Source organism: Equus przewalskii, chromosome 12 (assembly GCF_037783145.1).
Source record: "Equus przewalskii isolate Varuska chromosome 12, EquPr2, whole genome shotgun sequence".
Lineage (NCBI taxonomy): Eukaryota > Metazoa > Chordata > Mammalia > Perissodactyla > Equidae > Equus > Equus przewalskii.
The window spans coordinates 20168195-20186155 of NC_091842.1; the positions used below are offsets into that span (position 1 = coordinate 20168195).

At 41.9% G+C, this 17961-nt stretch overlaps 1 protein-coding gene across 4 annotated transcripts; it reads left to right on the top strand.

Annotated features, from left to right (window-relative positions):
- The first annotated feature begins 7397 nt into the window (after positions 1 to 7397).
- TMEM219 (transmembrane protein 219) lies at positions 7398 to 17335 on the top strand. 4 transcript variants are annotated; one of them, XM_008514266.2, is made up of 6 exons: positions 7398 to 7720; positions 8752 to 8950; positions 9035 to 9224; positions 14414 to 14643; positions 16047 to 16216; positions 17236 to 17335. In XM_008514266.2, exons 2-5 carry the CDS (start codon positions 8786 to 8788, stop codon positions 16182 to 16184), a joined length of 723 nt encoding a protein of 240 aa, XP_008512488.1. In that variant the 5' UTR covers positions 7398 to 7720; positions 8752 to 8785; the 3' UTR covers positions 16185 to 16216; positions 17236 to 17335. The 4 variants fall into 4 exon arrangements, with proteins under 4 accessions (XP_008512488.1, XP_070424202.1, XP_008512489.1 ...); XM_070568101.1 differs by having other exon boundaries at positions 7407 to 7624; positions 8749 to 8950; XM_008514267.2 differs by having other exon boundaries at positions 7548 to 7720; positions 8749 to 8950.
- Positions 17336 to 17961: the final 626 nt, after the last annotated feature.

A 17961-nucleotide genomic window follows, 5' to 3' on the forward strand; every position in this document is an offset into this window, starting at 1 on the left:
TGTATGGTCAACTGATTTTTTCACACTTTTCAATTCGTTTTGCATATTTTATACAATAAATAATGCATTAGTAGAAGAACATTGTAAAAACTTTACAAGTAAGTAAATAAATATATATATCAAATGCATAGGCTCAAAAGTTCTTCTGACAGAAATGCACAATCAAAAAGACTTGGACATTGGCGTTATTGACAAGGTTGTTTTCATCGGAAGAATTCAGGGTTGCTTTGTTTTTACATTGTTAATGAACAGAGATAAATATTTCTATGTAAATTAAATGAAGACAGTAGGAAACAAGATGGATGAAAAAAGACTTTCTTGGAGTAAAAAGACAGTTTGTGAAAAATGATTAGATCTATATTTTTCAAGTCTTGAAACATTGGCCGCTGGCCATGCTTCTGTAGGTCAATTGATTTTTGACAAGGGTGGCAAGACCATTCAATGGGGAAAGAACAGTCTCTTCAAGAAACAGTGCTGGTTGCGGCCGGCCCGGTGGTGCAGTGGTTAAGTTCGTACATTCTGCTCTGGTGGCCTAGGGTTTGCAGGTTCAGATCCCGGGTGCAGACATGGCACTGTTTGGCATGCCATGCTGTGGTAGGTGTCCCACACATAAAGTGGAGGAAGATGGGCACAGATGTTAGCTCAGGGCCAGTCTTCCTCAGCAAAAAGAGGAGGATTGGAAGCAGTTAGCTCAGGGCTAATCTTCCTAAAAAAAAAAAAAAAGAAAGAAACAGTGTTGGGAAAACTGGATATTCACATGCAAAAGAATGACATTGGACACTTACCTTACCATATAAAACAATTAATTGAAAATGGGTAATAGAGCTAAATGCAAAAAATAAAGCTATAAAACTCTTAGAAGAAAACATAGGGACAAGTCTTTATGACCTTGACAACTTCTTAAATATTACACCAAGCACAGGCAACATAAGAAAAAAAAGAAGAATTGAACTTCATCAAAATTAAAAACTTTTGTGTATCAAAGGACACCACCAAGAGAGTGAAAAGACAGGGGCTGGCCCTGTGGCCTAGTGGATAAGTTTGGCATGCCTCACTTTAGTGGCCAAGGTTCAATTCCTGGGCATGGACCTATACCACTTGTCAGTGGCCATGCTGTGGCAGCAACCTGCATACAAAATAGAGGAAGATTGGCAACAGATATTAGCTCAGGGTGAATCTTCCTCAGCAAATTAAAAAAAGAGAGAAAGAGAGTGAAAAGACAACCCACAGAATGGGAGAAAATATTTGTAAATCACACATCTGATAAGGGATTAATTTCCAGAATATATAAAGAACATCTACAACTCAAACAACAAAACCACAAACACCTAATTCAAAAATGGGGAAAGGACTTGACATTTTTCCAAAGAAGATATACAAATAACAAATAAGCACATGAAAAATGCACAACACTATTATTCATTAGGGAAATGCAAATAAAAACCATGATGAGATACCACTTACAATGCACCAGGATGGCTATTATCAAAATCATTTTAACAAGTGTTGGTGAGAATGTGAAGAAATTGGAACCCTTATACATTGCTGGTGAGAATATAAAATGGTGCAACCACCATGGAAAACAGTTTGGCAGTTTCTCAGTTAAACATAGGATTACATATGACTAAGCAATTCCACTCCTAGGCATGTAAAGATTTGAAAATAAGGACTCAAACAGATACTTGTACACCAGTGTTCAGAGCAGAATTATTCACAATAACCAAAATGTGGAAACAATCTAAGTGTCCATGAATAAACAAAATGTGGTGTGTATATACAATGGAATATTATTCAGCCTTAAAAGGGAAAGGAATTCTGACACATGCTACAACATGGATGAACTTTGAAGACATTATGCTAAGTGAAACAAGCCAGACACAAAAGGACAAATATTGTATGATTCTGCTTATATGAAATATCTAGAATGGGCAAATTCATAAAGATAGAAAGTAGATAAGAGTTTACTAGGGTCTGGTCAAGGGGGCATAGGGAGTTATTGCTTAATGGTTACAGAACTTCTGTTTGGGGTGATGAAAGTTTTGGAAATAAATAGTGATCATGGTTGCACGACATTGTGAATGTAACTAATACCACTGAATTGTACACTTCAGAAAGGCAAATTTTATGTTATATATATTTTACCACACTAAAAAAAAACTAAGAAAAAAAAGAATCAGGCAGGTCCTCCTTTAAAGAAACTTACAATCCAGTAAGAGAATTTGGACATTTATAGAAAAAATATTAAGTAGTTGGTGATAGAAGCCGAATAATGGTTGCCTTTGGACAGAGGAGGCAGGGAATAACTGGAAAGAAGAATGAGGGAAGTTCCTGGAGTGATGGAAATATTTTATATTTTGACTGGGGTGTTTACATGGGCACTATGTATGTCAGAACTTACGGAATTTTACACTTAAGGTCTGTGCATTTTACTCAATGTAAATTTCACCTTTGGGGAGGAGGGAATATTACTAGCTACTACAAATCTCTTGACTATTAATATATATTGCAGTTATTTTCTCCTACTTCCCACTTGTATGGAGTCTTTTATCATACAGAGGCTTTTAATTTTAAATAGTTAAGTTGATCAATTTTTTTATTTATGGTTTCTGTATTTACGTCTTGCTTTAGAAAGCATCTCATTCCAGATTTATAAACATATTCTACTTTTTCGATATTTTTTATCATGTGTATGAATGTGTGTGCTTGTATGTGTGTATTACACGTAGCTATTGATTAGCTGGAAACCATGGGCAAGTTTCCTAACATTGCTACACCTTGGTTTTCTCATCTGTAAAGTAGGGACAATACCTATTTTGTTTTGTTATTGACATGATTGAAGACATGACAAGATAATATTTAAAGGCCATTAAAAGCTTGACCCATTTGGAAGTTATTCTGGAGAGGGTAACCATTGTTATTATATATTATATTATTACCTATCTATTATTGTATTTGATATTTTATCCTAACTCTCTGTGTATTTGCCTTTTTCACTAAGGCTTTTCATTGATAGGAAATGTGGCTTCCCTCATTGCCTAACCAAGTGCCTGGCATTTAGCAAGTGTTCAAATGTTTGCTGAATGAGTAAATCGGTTGATTGAATGGATGAATAGCACATGATAAAACCAAGTAGTAAAGGGAGAAAGAAGGAGTAATTTTATCAAGCAGTTCTGATACGAAACTAAACACAAAACTGAGGTCCAACTTAGGGGAGAAGGAACCTTATTGAATATTTAGGGGCTCTTGTTTAAGGATGGGCTCAGAGTTCTATGGTTCCACTGATTGAAACTGCATAAAAACTTTCAGGTGGGGGCCAGCCCAGTGGCCCAGCAGGTAAGTTCGCTTATTCCGCTTTGGCAGCCTGGGGTTCACCAGTTTGGATCCTGGGTGCGGACATGGCACTGCTTATCAAGCCATGCTGTGGTGGGCATCCCACATATGGAATGGAGGGGGATGGGCACAGACATTAGCTCAGGGCTAATCTTCTAAAAAAAAAAAAAAAAGTTCAGATGAAAGTGCACTTTTCCAGGTAGAAGGTCCATAGGCAGATTGTAGTTCCAGGAGGCCGGGGATGCTGAATACTTTGTCCACCTTTGTATTCCCATCCTGCAGAATAGAGCCTGGCAGTTCATAGATGTTTATTGAATAATATCTGACTGATTGAATGAAAAATCTTCATCAGATTATCAACAGGGTCTGTAACCCCCCAAAAGTTGTAAGACTCAATAATATAGAATGAAAAAATCCAACAGATCCCTGAGAGAAGCTTTTATCTGGGCCAGAGCTTAGAGAGGAATTTATCAGACGAATTTAAGAGAGTGATTAAGGAGCCCCTTCCTCAATTCCTTTCAAGGGACTGGGTGACTGCCTTCTCAGTTGGCTTTCTGATTCTCACATGATAAATACAATACAATGATAAGTTGTAGTCAAGCTTGAATCATAAGCCAGCTTCTGCCACCTACCATCTGTGTGACCTTGGTTAAGTTATTTAAGCTGTCTAGGACCAGGATTCCACAGTAATTTCCACCTTGAGGGCCTGATGAGTAGATTAAGTTAGGCTGTTGGTATAATGCGGGAGCATTACAGTGCGCAACTAATTTTGTGTTCTCTCCTGCTCCCCCCGCCAACCACTTTTTTTCTATGTAAGACATTTGTTCACAACCATTTTCCCCTGATTCTCAGTCCTTGAGGCAGTTCCTTGCTCTAATCAGTTTGCCTCTACTGGTCCATTAGAATTGCTTGGTTTGTGTATATAAGTAAATATCAATTATGGTCATTTAAAGGACTGCTGTCCAAATATGCCTAATTACCCTGCGGCACAAGAATAGTGGGGGGAAATTCTCATTTGTTGACTTCCTATTGTGTACCAGCACTATACTGGGAACTTTCATGCCTTATCTTACCCTACAAATTACACTTGTCATTAAGTAGAAGCATTGGCAAAGTTTTTGCTATATCGACATTAATTTAGTACCTGGACCATAGAAAGCACTAAAAAACAATTGTTGACTGAATAAACTTTCTTTTACTTTTGTCCTAAATTTCACAAACATTCAAATACAGGCAGATGTGTTCCCAACCTCAAAACGAGACAAAGCTGTTTTTAATAAATTAATCAACAAATATTTATGGAGTGAATACTACGTGCTCAAATATGAAAAGACCTGGGGCTTGTGAGAACATACTACTCCAGGAGCTGAGGAGCTGACTGGAGAGACCGGCCCAAGACTAGAGGAAAGTTATCTAGTTGGGCAAGACTGGGGCTGGGTGTGACTGAGCGCGAATAGGCAGAGACCTTTCTGGGTTTTCAGGAGAGAGCTCTTGGCAGGACTGAAGAAGGAAAATTCAGTGGGAAAGGACTGGGTTCGGTGATGGGACACTTGGACTCCAGTTCTGGCTGAGGCTTCACTGATTAGGAGACTTGGGGCAAGTCTCTTAACCTCTCCAGACATCGGTTTAGCAGCTGAGAAATAAAGTGTGGGTGGGGCGGGGGGGGGTGGATTGTTGAACTTGTTTAGTTTTTAAGTGCCTTCCAATTCTTAGATTCTAAAATTCTCTGTCAGCCACATTTACTTTTCCTTTGAGAAGAAAATTCCTATGCTTGGAATTTCAATTGAGTCAATCAATGGCATTTATCACCCACTATAATTTAGGAGACTGTGCCATAAATTCCCCTCCCTAGGTATTTTTTATTTTATTTTTTTTTGAGGAAGATTAGCCCTGCGCTAACTACTACCAATCCTCCTCTTTTTGCTGAGGAAGACTGGCCCCGAGCTAACATCTATGCCCATCTTCCTCTATTTTTATACGTGGGATGCCTACCACAGCATGGCTTTTGCCAAGTGGTGCCATGTTCGCACCCAGGATCCGAACCGGCGAACCCCGGGCCGCCAAGAAGCACAACGTGCAAATTTAACTGCTGTACCACTGGGCGGGCCCCTTTAATTATTATTTTTAATTGTGGCAAATACACATAGCATAAAATTATACCCTCTTAACCATTTTAAGTATACAGCTCAATAGTGTTAAATACATTCATCTTGTGCAGCCATCCATGTCCAGAACTCTTTTCATCTTGCAAAACTGAAACTCCGTGCCCAGTGAACAACTCCCCATTACCCTTTCCCCTGGCCCCTGACAACCACCATTCTACTTTCTGTCTCTATAAATTTGACTACTTTAGGTACCTCATAAAAGCAGAATTATACAGTATTTGTCTTTTGTGACTGGCTGATTTTGCTTAGCGTAATGTCCTCAAGACTCATCCATGTTGTAGCACTATCAGAATTTCTTTCCTTTTAAAGGCTAAATAATATTCCATTGTACATATATATACACCATATTTTGGTTTTTTTATTCATCTGTTGATGGACAGTTGGGTTGCTTCTACCTTTTAGCTCTTGTGAATAATGCTACTATGAACATGGGTATATAAATATCTCTTAGACATCTTGCTTTCAATTCTTTGGGGCATATACACGAAAGTGGAATTGCTGGATAACATGGTAATTCTATTTTTTAATTTTTCAGAGAACCGCATTCTGTTTTCCATAGTGGTTTTACCATTTTACCCTCCCACCCCCAGTGCAAAAAGGTTCCAATTTCTCCATAGCCTTGCTAACGCTCATTATTTTCCTTTTTTCAAATATAGTAGCCATCGTAATAGGCGTGAGATGATAGCTGATTGTGGTTTTGATTTGCATTTCCCTAATGATTAGTGATATTAAGCATCTTTTCATGTATTGTTGGTCATTTGTGTGTCTTCCTTGGAGAAATTATTCAAGTTCTTTGTTTTTTAATCAGGCTGATTTTTGTTGCTGTTGAGATCTTTATATATTCTAGATATTGATTCAGCAGATACATGATCTGCAGATATTTCCTCCCATTCCATGAGTTGCCTTTGCACTCTGTTGACGCAAAGAAGTTTTAAATTTTGATGTAGTCAACTTATCTATTTTTTTCTTTTGTTGTCTGTGCTTTTGATGGCATATACAAGAAAAAAATTGCCAAATCCAAAGTCAGGAAGCTTTTCCCTCATGTTTTCTTTGAAGTTTTATAGTTTCAGCTCTTAGATTTAGTTCTTCGATGCATTTTGAATTAACTTTTGTATGTGGTATGGTAAAGGTTTAACTTCATTTTTTTGCACGTGGCTATCCAGTTTTCCCAATACCATTTGTTGAAGACTAGCTTCTCCCCTTTGAATGGTCTTGGCACCCTTTTTGAGTATGATTTGACCATATGTGAGAGTTTTGTGCTAAAAATTTTTGGGAGTGGCGGTACAGGAATGACGTAGTCTCCGACTTAAGGAAGCCTCAGTAGAGGCGACTACTCAGATTCAGTTTCAAGCAGCATTTGTTTAGTGCTGATTGTGTGTCCAGTGGGCACTTTGCCTCCTAAGCTTCCCATCCAACCAGTGAGGTAGGTAGGATGATCCCCTTTAACAAACGAGTAAATTCAATCCCCAGAAGAGCACGGTTATGGCTTATGCAGAGGCAGGGACAGAGTTAGGATCTGGAACCAGGGTTCCTAGTTCCACGTGTCCTGCTACTTCAGGTAAGATGGACCTCCGTGTTCTCGTCTCTAAAATTTCTCATCTCTAAAATATGGGCAGAAGTAAAATGAGATGGTCTCTATTGAGCACCCTTGCAGCCGTAAAATCCTATGCATTAAGGAGTCGCTAAAACCCAGGTGCCAAGGGCGAGGTTTAAACCTTAAACATTACCGCTCCGCAGACAACAGGAACCCTGAACACAACAGCCAGCCCTGAAGGCCGAAGTCCGAGGGCTAGAGCCCCGCCCCCCGGGCGGACCCCAAATCCTTACCCGGAACCTGGGCGCGGCTGGGCTGTGCGATTGGCGCGGGTAGGGGACGAGCAACAGAAAAATGCCTGAGACGACAGTCTCATTGAAATGCCCCCACGGTCTCTCTGGAGGGAGAGTTTACAATTCTAACAACGTCTCTAGAATTAGGTCCCTTGGCTCTCTCCTTTTTACTCTCCTCCCGCGGAGTTATTTCTTCCCCTTGGCCCCTTTATTGGATTTCCTCTTGGTACGCCCCCACCCTGACTTGGAGAGGAAAGACGGCCGCCGCGTGGGCACTGCGCATGCGAATCCCCGCCGCGGGGGTGGGTGTGTCGGGGGGGGGGGAGCAGGGACCCCGCCCCTTCGCGGCTCCTCGCGTGACGTCGTGGGGGGCGCCGGCCTCCGCCCTGCTCCGAACGGTGAGAGCGAGCGGCGGGCGGACTCGACGCCCCTAGACCGAGAAGGGATGATGCGGGTGTTGAGTTCCTGGAGGAACTCAGGGGCTTTGCGGGGGAGGGGAGGCCCAGGGGCTACACCAACTGCTGACCCTCAGGCTCTGCCCTTCTGCTTCTTGCTTTTTTCTCCTTTCCTGATGGGCCGGGACGGGAGGCAGGCCAGAGGCTGAGCATTTGTGACGCCTGCATTTCCCTGGAGCCCTCCTTCTCTCCCCACCCCATGTGTTTATCTCGCCTTCCAGTTCCTTTTTATCAGGCTGTGGCTTCTCGCGAGGGAATGCATTCCACCTGGAAGCAGGAGGCGGGTTTCAGACCTTGGCTGTATCACTTTTCTGTTAAAGTCCCCGAGCCTCAGTTTCCCCCACAGTATTTTTGTCTTGTCTCACCTGGTTTTGAAGATAAGTATGACACAGAAAGATAGAGAAGAAATGGACATTTGTTGAGTTCCTGCAAGGCCGAGTACTATGCAAACTGCTTTATCTGCCACACGTAGTCATTATAACTCCCATTTCACAGATTCTTAAGCTCACAAAGGTTAACTGATTTTTCTCACATAGCCAACGAGTGGCAGAGGAGAATTCAAATTGAGCAGTTCAGGTCCAAAGAAGAGTGCTGTCGGACACTTCCTTTGTCTGGGCTATTGGCTAGAAACCTTTCTCAGCCAAACCCTAACCCCAGAACAGCTGCTTCTTAAATTCCTCACCTTGAGAATTCTCATTTTTCGGTTCCTTTTGCGAGCGCAGCGTGCTCTGCTTCTGCTTCTACGTTGATTACTTCGAAATGAAATGCAGCAAACATTTATTGAGTAGTGCAGGGAGATGAAAACTTGGAGTCAGGAACCTTGGATTCTTGTCTTGGCTTTGCCACTGACTGGCTGTGTGGCTTTGAGGAAGTCCCTTGTCTTCTTGGTGTTTTAGCTTCCCTTTGAATAAAATGGGTAAGTGGTTTCTTGATGGTAGGCTCTTGTCCAGTTCTTCCTTCCTGTCCTCCAGCAGGCTCTCCGTGGAGGCCCAGACCCCTCTGCTCCCCATGGGCAGCTGCCAGGCAGGACACAACCTGCATCTCTGTCTGGCCCATCACCCACCTCTGGTCTGTGCCACTTTGATCCTGCTGCTGCTTGGCCTTTCTGGCCTGGGCCTTGGTGGCTTCCTCCTCACCCACAGGACTGGCCTGCGTAGCCCTGACATCCCTCAGGTGAGTACCCTCTTCATCCTTCCCACGCAGTCCTGCTTGTGCTACTAACTTCTCACCTTTCTCCCGTCTTCCTTTTGCACACAGGACTGGGTCTCTTTCTTGAGATCTTTTGGCCAGGTGACCCTGTGCCCCGTGAATGAGACAGTCACAGGGAAGTGGCGTGGGTCTCATATCGTGGGCTTGCTGACCACCTTGAACTTCGGAGATGATCCAGACAAGAACAAAACCCAGGCCTTCCAAGCCACGGTCCCTGGTAGTCAGATGGGATTGAAAGGTGAGATCAAGGAGGACCGTGGGGTTGGACATTAGAACACTCAGGCTGGCCCTGCCTCTGACCTCACTAACCTGATGACCTGGGCATATCCTTGGGCCTTGATCACTTCTGCTGTAATAAGGATTAGATACAGTGAACCTGAGGCCCACTGTGTAGGTTCTCTATAAATGTTTTCTCTCTCCCCTTCCAGCTCTGAGGTTCTTTGATTCCCTCCTTGAAGGTGTGATGAAATGGGCTAGATTTGACCTAATTGTCTTTCTCATCCTTCTTTATTTCTACGGCATTCCCCTCTTAAAGGCACCTTCTTTTTCCTCAAGGATATGAGAGAAGCATGTTCTGTTCAATTAAGCTAGTGTTGTGAGTGCCTGCTGCGTGCTTAGCACAGCTCTATGTGCCATGGAGGGTACAGAAAAAATTAGACATCACCCATTCCCAAAGAGCATGGAATCCTCAGGGAAAATGATAAGTGAAGGAGAGAGAGTCAATGGGTGCCATTAATTCCTGTGTGAGATTTGGCCTCAAGTTCCTTGTCTAAAGAATGGGGAGATGAAGAGGGAGAAGAGAAAGGTGGAATTCTCTGACTTCTAAGGTCTTTTCCTACACTATCCTTCTAAGATTCTCCTGTGAATTGCACATATGTATGTGTGTTGAGGGGGAGGTCTCTGTTTGTCCAAGTGTACATGTGTGATCGAAGAATGAGAATAAAGGAATGTGTCTGATATATACAGACTTGGGACAATTTTTCTTGTTCTTTTTCTTTAAAAAGATATGTAAAACCTTTATTGAGATCACATACCATAAAATTCACCCATTTAAAATGTACAGTTAAATGGCTTTTTGTATAGTCACAAAACTGTGCAACCGTCGCCACGATCAATTTTAGAACATTTTCATTACCTCAGAAAGAAATCCTGTAGCCATTAAAAGTCACTTCCTTTTTCCTCCTAACCTCCCAGCCCTAGCCAATCACCAATCTACTATCTTTTTCTGTAGATTTGCCTATTCTGGACATTTCATATAATATGTGGTGTTATGTGACTAGCTTCTTTCAATTAGCATAATGTTTTCAAGGTTCATCCATGTTGTAGCTCATATCAGTACTTCATTTCTTTTTTTTTTTAAATTTATTTATTTTTATTTTTTTCCTTTTTCTCCCCAAAGCCCCCCGGTACATAGTTGTATATTCTTTGTTGTGGGTCCTTCTAGTTGTGGCATGCGGGACGCTGCCTCAGCGTGGTTTGATGAGCAGTGCCATGTCCGCTCCCAGGATTTGAACCAACGAAACACTGGGCCACCTGCTGCGGAGTGTGTGAGCTTAACCACTTGGCCAGGGGCCAGCCCCATTTCATTTCTTTTTATTGATACATAGCATTCATTGTATGAATAGTCCACATTTTATTTATCCATTCATCAGTTAATTCACATTTGGATTGTTTCCACTTTTTGGCTATTATGAATGATGCTGCTATGAACAATTGCGTACAAATTTTTGTGTGATCATATGTTTTCATTTCTCTTGGGTGTATACCTACAAGTGGAATTGCTGGATCATATTGTAACTCCATGTTCAATCTTTTGAGGAGCTGCCAGATTGTTTTCCAAAGTGGCTGTACCATTTTATGGTCCCACCAGCAGTGTATGAAGGTCCAGTTTCTCCACATCCTCATCAACACTTGTGATTATCTGTTTTTTTATTATGGCTGTCCTAGTCGGGGTGAAGTAGTATCTCACTGTGGTTCTGATTTGCATTTTCCTGATGCCTAATGATATTGAGCATTTTTTTCATGTGCTTATTGGCCATTTGTATATCTTCTTTGGAGAAATGTATGTTTAGAGTCTTTGCTTATTTTTAAAATTGGGTAATTTGTCTTTTTTGAGTTGTAAGAGTTCTTTATATTTTCTAGATACAAGCCTCTTATCTGATGTATGGTTTTCAAATATTTTTTCCCATTCTCTGGGTAGTCTTTTCACTTTGTTGATGTTATTCTTTGAAGGAAAAAAGTTTTTAATTTTGATGGAGTTCAATTTATGTATTTTTTATTTTGTTGCGTGTGCTTTTAGTGTCACATCTAAGAAGACTTTGCATAACCCAAGGTCACTAAGATTTAATCCTATATTTTCTTCTAAGTATTTTATAGTTTTAGTTCTTACATTTAGGTCTATGATCCATTTTGAGTTAATTTTTGTGTATAGTGTGAGGATGGGGTCCAACTTCATTCTAGCAGGTGGCTAGCAAGTTTTGTTGAAGAGACTGTTTTGCTGGTGGCTAGTACGTTTTGTTAAAAAGACTATTCTTTCCACATTGAATAATCTTGGCACCCTTATTGAAAATCAATTGACCATGGACATACGAGTTTATTTCTGGACTCTCAGTTGTATTTCATTGATCTGTGTCTCTATCCTTATGTAGTACAACACTGTTTTGATTACTGTAGCTTTGTATTAAGTTTTGAAATCAGAAAATGTGAGTCCTCCAACTTGGTCTTCTTTTTAAGATTGTTTTGGCCATTCTGGACTTCTTGAATTTTCATATGGATTTTAGGATCAGCTTATCAGTTTCTGTTTCTGCAAAGAAGCCCTATTCATTTTATGGTTAGAAACAAAGTAATATCATCAAAGATTATTTTGGACAAAAATAAAAAATAATCACCTATGATTGCATCAGCTAAGCAATAATTATTGAGCACCTACTACGTACCAAGCACGAGGAATGCAGAGATTTGTAAGTCGTGGGCCCTCACCTCAAGTTGCTCACAGTCTGGCCAGAATACAGATGTGAACAGAAGTAAATACCTTTCAGTGTGTGAAGTAGAACACAAGATACACGGGGAGTACTCAGAAGTCTGTCGAGCAGGGATGGTGAAGACAGGCTTTTCCAAGGATACAGTGCCTGAGCTGAGGCTTGAGGGAGGTTTAGGAGTATGCCCTTCCAGCCAGAGAGAAGAGCATATGCAAAGGCATGCAGACGGGGATCGTGACGGCATGGTTAGGAGCTTCAAGGGACTCAGTTTGACTGCTGCAGGGGAAGAGTATTGAATGAGTGGCAGGAGATGGGCCTGAAGAAGCAAGCAGAATCCCAGGGAGGGTGTTGTGTGTCAAGCCAAGGTAGTCGGACTTTATCCAATACATTGAGCAAACTCAAAGATTTTAATCAGGAAAACAGTAGGATTTTGTTATTGTTGTTGTTCTTTTGAAAAGATCACACTCTGTTGGCTGACTGCCTGGGAGAAATGTGTCCAGATGCAGGAAAACCAGTTAGGAGGTGGTTGCAATAAAAAGATGATGAGAAAAACTGAGCTAAGATAGTGCTGTGAAAGAAGGGGACTAATTTGAGAGAGATGTTAGAAGTGAGGGATTGACAGGACTTGGTGACCGATTTGATTTGGGGAACATAGAAGAAAGGGGAGTTCTCCTACAGAGTTTTGCCTGTACATTTCTCAGCTGTAACTATGATGTATATACTGGTTTGTAGATCTCCTTTTTCACTTATGATATGTGTTTTTTGGTATTACTGCATGATCTGGACGTTATTATTTTAATGGATGTAAAGTGATCCATTAAGTGGTTAGGCCATCATTTGTTAACATTTTCCCTTTTGTTAAACATCTCTATTGTTTTGTATTTGTTATGAAATTACAGTAAACATCTTGGTATACTTTGCATTTTTCTTTTGAATCCTTTCCTTAGGATTAGTTTCTCCAAGTAGTATTACTGAGTCAAAAGGTATGGCCCTTCCTTTAATAGACAAATTCATTTCGTTGTGGATTCAGATCACACAGAAGTATACAAAGCAAATGTAAAGATCCTTCTTTACCTCCCCTGCAGAATCCACTTTGGTGGGCATCTTCTCAGTCCCTCTCTGTACCCATTTAAAATTGTGACAGATACAACCAAATTGTCTTCTGAAAGATATCACCAGTTGACAGTGCCCATTTTCCCACATCTTCAGCAACTCTTATTATTATCAATCTTTTTTATTTTTACCAACTTAATGGGCAAAGGAATACCTGATTGTTTTAATTTACTTTCTCCTGATTGCCTGTGAGGTTGAACATCTTCTTAGAGGGTTTTTGGCCATTTTCATGTCTTCTGTGAATTTCCCGTTCTTATCCTTTGCTCGTGTTTCTTTTAAGTTATTTGTCTTTATCTTCTTGATTTTTCAAAGATTCTTATACATTCTGAATTGTAAACCTTTTTGCCAATTGAATATAAGTATTTTCAACCACTCTGTTCACTGTTTTTTTTTTCTTTTTTTTTTAAAGATTGGCACCCGGGCTAACAACTGTTGCCAATCTTTTTTTTTTTTTCCTGCTTTATCTCCCCAAACCCCCCTGTACACAGTTGTATATCTTAGTTGCAGGTCCTTCTAGTTGTGAGGTGTGGGACACCACCTCAACGTGGCCTGATGAGCGGTGCCATGTCTGCGCCCAGGATCCGAACCCTGGGCCGCTGCAGCGGAGGAGCGTGCGAACTTAACCACTCGGCCACGGAGCCAGCCCCTGTTAACTGTTTTTTTAACTTATCTTTCATTGTGTAGAAGCCTTTAATTTTTATGAGGTTAAGTTTATTGCTCATGTCCTTTTACTTAGGCTTTTAGGTTTTGTGTCTTTTTTAGGAAGGCCTTCCCCACGTTAAAATTAGAGAATATTCTTCTGTATTTTCTTTGGTTTTTGTTTTGCTTTATTTGGTTTATTTGTATAGGTCTTTAATACACCTGGACTTTATTTTATAGTGTGAGATACATCTAACTTTTTTTTTCCAAATGGAAGTTGTCCCGAGGCCATTGACTGAATAGGCCATCCTTTCCTCACTAATTTGAAAGGAGGTGTGAACCTTTTAATGGATTTTGGTACCTAGTGGGAAACTGCTCTTAAAAAGGGTGAACCAGTTTATACAAACTGATATCAGCAGTGTGTATCTGCCCCAGTTTCACTGCAACTTTGCAAGTATTGGTATGCTTGTTTTATTGATTGTAAGCTAACTTAAATTAATTTTTGTTTATATTGGTACACAGTTATTTTCATTTCTCAATGATGTAAATAATGGTATATAGAGTACTTTATTGAATAGAGTCAATGCCAAAACACCTGGTACTTTAGGAAGCCTTAGAAATGAATAGAAGTCTGAAGATGGGTCGCTCCCATCCCACCCTTCATTTTCTTCCATCTCCTCTCCTGTGCTTCTCATAGGGTCTTCTGCAGGAGAGCTAGTCCTCATTACAGCCAGGGTGACCACAGAAAGGACACCAGGAACCTGCCTGTATTTTAGTGCTGCTCCAGGAATCCTGCCCTCCAGCCAGCCACCCATATCCTGCTTGGAGGAGGGAGCAGGAAATGCCACCCTGAGCCCTAGGATGGCTGAAGAGTGTGTCAGGGTCTGGAGCCACGAAGGCCTTGTACTCACCAAGCTGCTCACCTCGGTAAGAGTCTCAGGTTGTTGGGGTTTCATGGGCTGCCAAGCCAAATGTTGTATCTTGAAAGCTTCTGGAGGCAGTTTTACCTACTAGATAAAGCACAGGCTTTATAATCCTGCCTCCGAGGCTGTGTGACCTTGAACAAGTATCTGAGCCTCTCTGAGCCTCAGCTTCCTCATCTGTAACACGGTACTCTCTCCTAATTACAACAATTAAGGATAAATGAGAATGTAAAGTGCCCAGTACATTGCCTGTACATAATAGAGATTTGATAAATGACAGCTATTACTATTAACTATTGTCTTTAAATACAATAAAATTTGATCTCCACTTCAGAGGCATTCAGATGCTGTAATAGGAGGCAGAATGGGCTAATTGCTGTCATAGAGGTGCGAGCAAAGTGTTATTCAAACACAGAGTAAGGAGCAATTAACCCTAGCCAATATTTATGGAAAGTGCTTCACAGAGAGGGTGGCATTTAAGAAAGGGAATTGTATACAGTAGTTTATAATGTACAGAGTACTTTCAGGTTCTTTATCTCATTTGATTTTAAAATACTCTTTTGAGGTGACCACTATTATCCCATTTTACAGATGAGGAAACAGACTTAGATGGGGAGGGTGGGTGGGAGTGATGGCCCAAGGTCACACAACTGATTAAGTGGCAGTTTCAGGATAGCAGCCTATGCCTTCTGACTCCCAAGTCCCAGCCTTGTTCTGCCCTGTCATCCTTGGAAAATGAGGAAGATTTGGGCAGAGAATGCAGTAGAGGAGGTTCAGGAGAGGAGAAATACAGTCCAGGAAAAGGGACCAGCATAAGGACAGGCCTAGAGATTGAAAAGTATTCAGCCTTTGGGAACACTCCATGATGAGGGGCTTAGGAATGACTTAGAGGAAGAGTGAAGATTGATGCAAGGGCACCGTGGTGCCAGGCTAAGATGCTACAACTTGACACTCAGGCCATGGGGGTCACTGGTGCAGAGTGCAAGAGAATGGCTGAGTGGAGGAGACCAGTTCGGAGGCTCCTGCATGCTCTTCCCTCACATTTGCAAAGACCCTGGTGAAGAGCATCACCTGGGAGCTTGGAAGCAGAGATGATCCAGGTTTCCAGAACTGGTCCTGCTTGCACATCTTTAAAATGTGGGTAATAGTGAATTGTCCTAGCTCATGGCGTCATCATGGGGGTTCAGTTCAATGGTTGGGCAAGAAAGCAGTTTGTAGACCATCAAGACAATTAGCTTGTATAGAAATAACATTTTCCCTTTAGTTGCCTCCTGGATATGGACAGCATTCTCCCCCATGGAGGCTTCTCTCTATAGTCCTTGGGAGTAAGATGTCTTCCCAAGGGAAAATTCTCCACTCTCTTTTTCTCTCATTCATTCCTCCTTCCCTCCCTATGTCCACCCCTAGGAGGAGCTGGCTCTGTGTGGCTCCAGGCTGCTGGTTTTGGGCTCATTCCTGCTTCTCTTCTGTGGCCTTCTCTGCTGTCTCACTGCTATGTGCTTCCATCCCCGCCGGGAGTCCCACTGGTCTAGAACCCGGCTCTGAGGGCACTGGCATAGTTCCTGTCTTGTTCTCAGGTAAGGTTGTTTGCCCTAGTCCTATGGGAGTAGGTGTTGGAGTGGGGATGGCAATTGTAACTGAGATAGTCATTCCTAAATAATATGGTTTGGTTTTACTTATTTTTGAACTTTATATAGATGGAATCATACATATTCTTTTATGACTGACTTCTTTTGGCAAACATTCTGATTTTAAGATTCATCCATAGCTGTAGTTCACATTCAGGCTTTTTGGCAACAATGGTGAGTTGTTCAAATTTGATGATGCATCCTGGATGTGAATCATGTTTGTCTTGCTTTTTTCCTGAAATTCTGATACTGAGAATTACAAAATTCTGATTTTGTAAAATTCATCTTGAACAGCTCAAAAGAATTGATTGATGATGCCCATTTACTAGGCATATGCTGTGTGTCCAACACTTTACATGCACCTTCTCTTTTCCATTAGCCATTGTTGCATTTAGAAAAAGTTGATTCTGCTAACAGGATCTTTGGAGAGACACAGCCTACAAAGGTAGCAGTGGGTGGGGGACATATTGGCTAACAATTTCGTGTGTCAACTCATTGAGGAAAAAAAATATCTCTAAAAAATTCTCACCCTGTCAGGTAGGTCTCATATAATTTGAGAGTCATATATTGTGCACCCTGCTCTTAAGGTGTTCTTAGCTTCAGCTGGCTGCTGTGCCCTAGGAACTAACTGTGAGAGAAGTGGAAACAGCCCAGGCCCAGGGAAGGGCCTCTGGCCGGAGGAACTAGACGCTCAAGATCAACTTTGCTTATTTTGCTTAGGGCTAGACATGACTGCTCCAACCACTTACTTGGGACAGGAAACTGCTCAGCCTTTCTCAGATCTGAGCAGACTGGGAAAGGAGTGCCTTCTGGCCCCAGCAGATCCTGGGGTCCTGAATCGTGATAAGTGCCTGTGCCTGTGTCTAGTTGTAACTTCCTCTGCTCCTTCCTCAGTTTCTGCAGCCATCCCAGAGCTTCCCCTAAGGGCCCTCTGACCTGCCCTCTTTTTTAATTTTCTTTTTCTCCAGGTGTGAATCAACTTCTTGGGCCTTGGTCCTGAGTTGGAAGAGATGTTACAAAAAGTGGAAAGCTGGAATGTGGTGGAAAATAAAAGGCTTTTTTGCCCAACGTTGCCCAGGGTGTTTACTGGGGATTGGATTGAGGGAGAAATTTTAGGGTAGACCGGCTCAGGAGGATTGCGGGACTTTTCCTTGTTGACTCTTTAGTTTGAGATACAAGTTAGCATAGTGCTTGGGTTACTGCAGCTCTTCCCACGGTTGTGACTTGGCTTTGGAAAAATCCTGGTTTTGATCCTAGCTCCGCCACTTTATGTCTTATTTTCTTCTATGAAATAAAATAGATAATTCCAGCTAGCTGGGAGAGTCAGGTGGATATGGTCATGGGAATGCTGTGACATAAATGCAGTGTCATGCAAGTGCGAATGGCCTCAGTTTCCTGAAGGGATTTGACAGATTGAGTTTTCCCAGCAAAGATTCCTCGAACTTGAGAGCCCACATCCCAGTTGGACGGTCACTAACCAAAGCAGTCCATTTTCCCGCCTTTTCTGCGCCCAGCGGCAGCCTTCCCTTACCCCTCCCAACCTCTACACTGCACGCAGGCGCAGATCACGGCTTCTTTTTTCCTTCCCCGGCGCCCCCTCAAAGCTTCCCTTAGCAACAAGCTCGGGCTTAGCCCTTAAGGCGGGGCGAGCGCATGCGCCGCGGCCCTCGCCACCGCCAGTTGGACAGCACGCT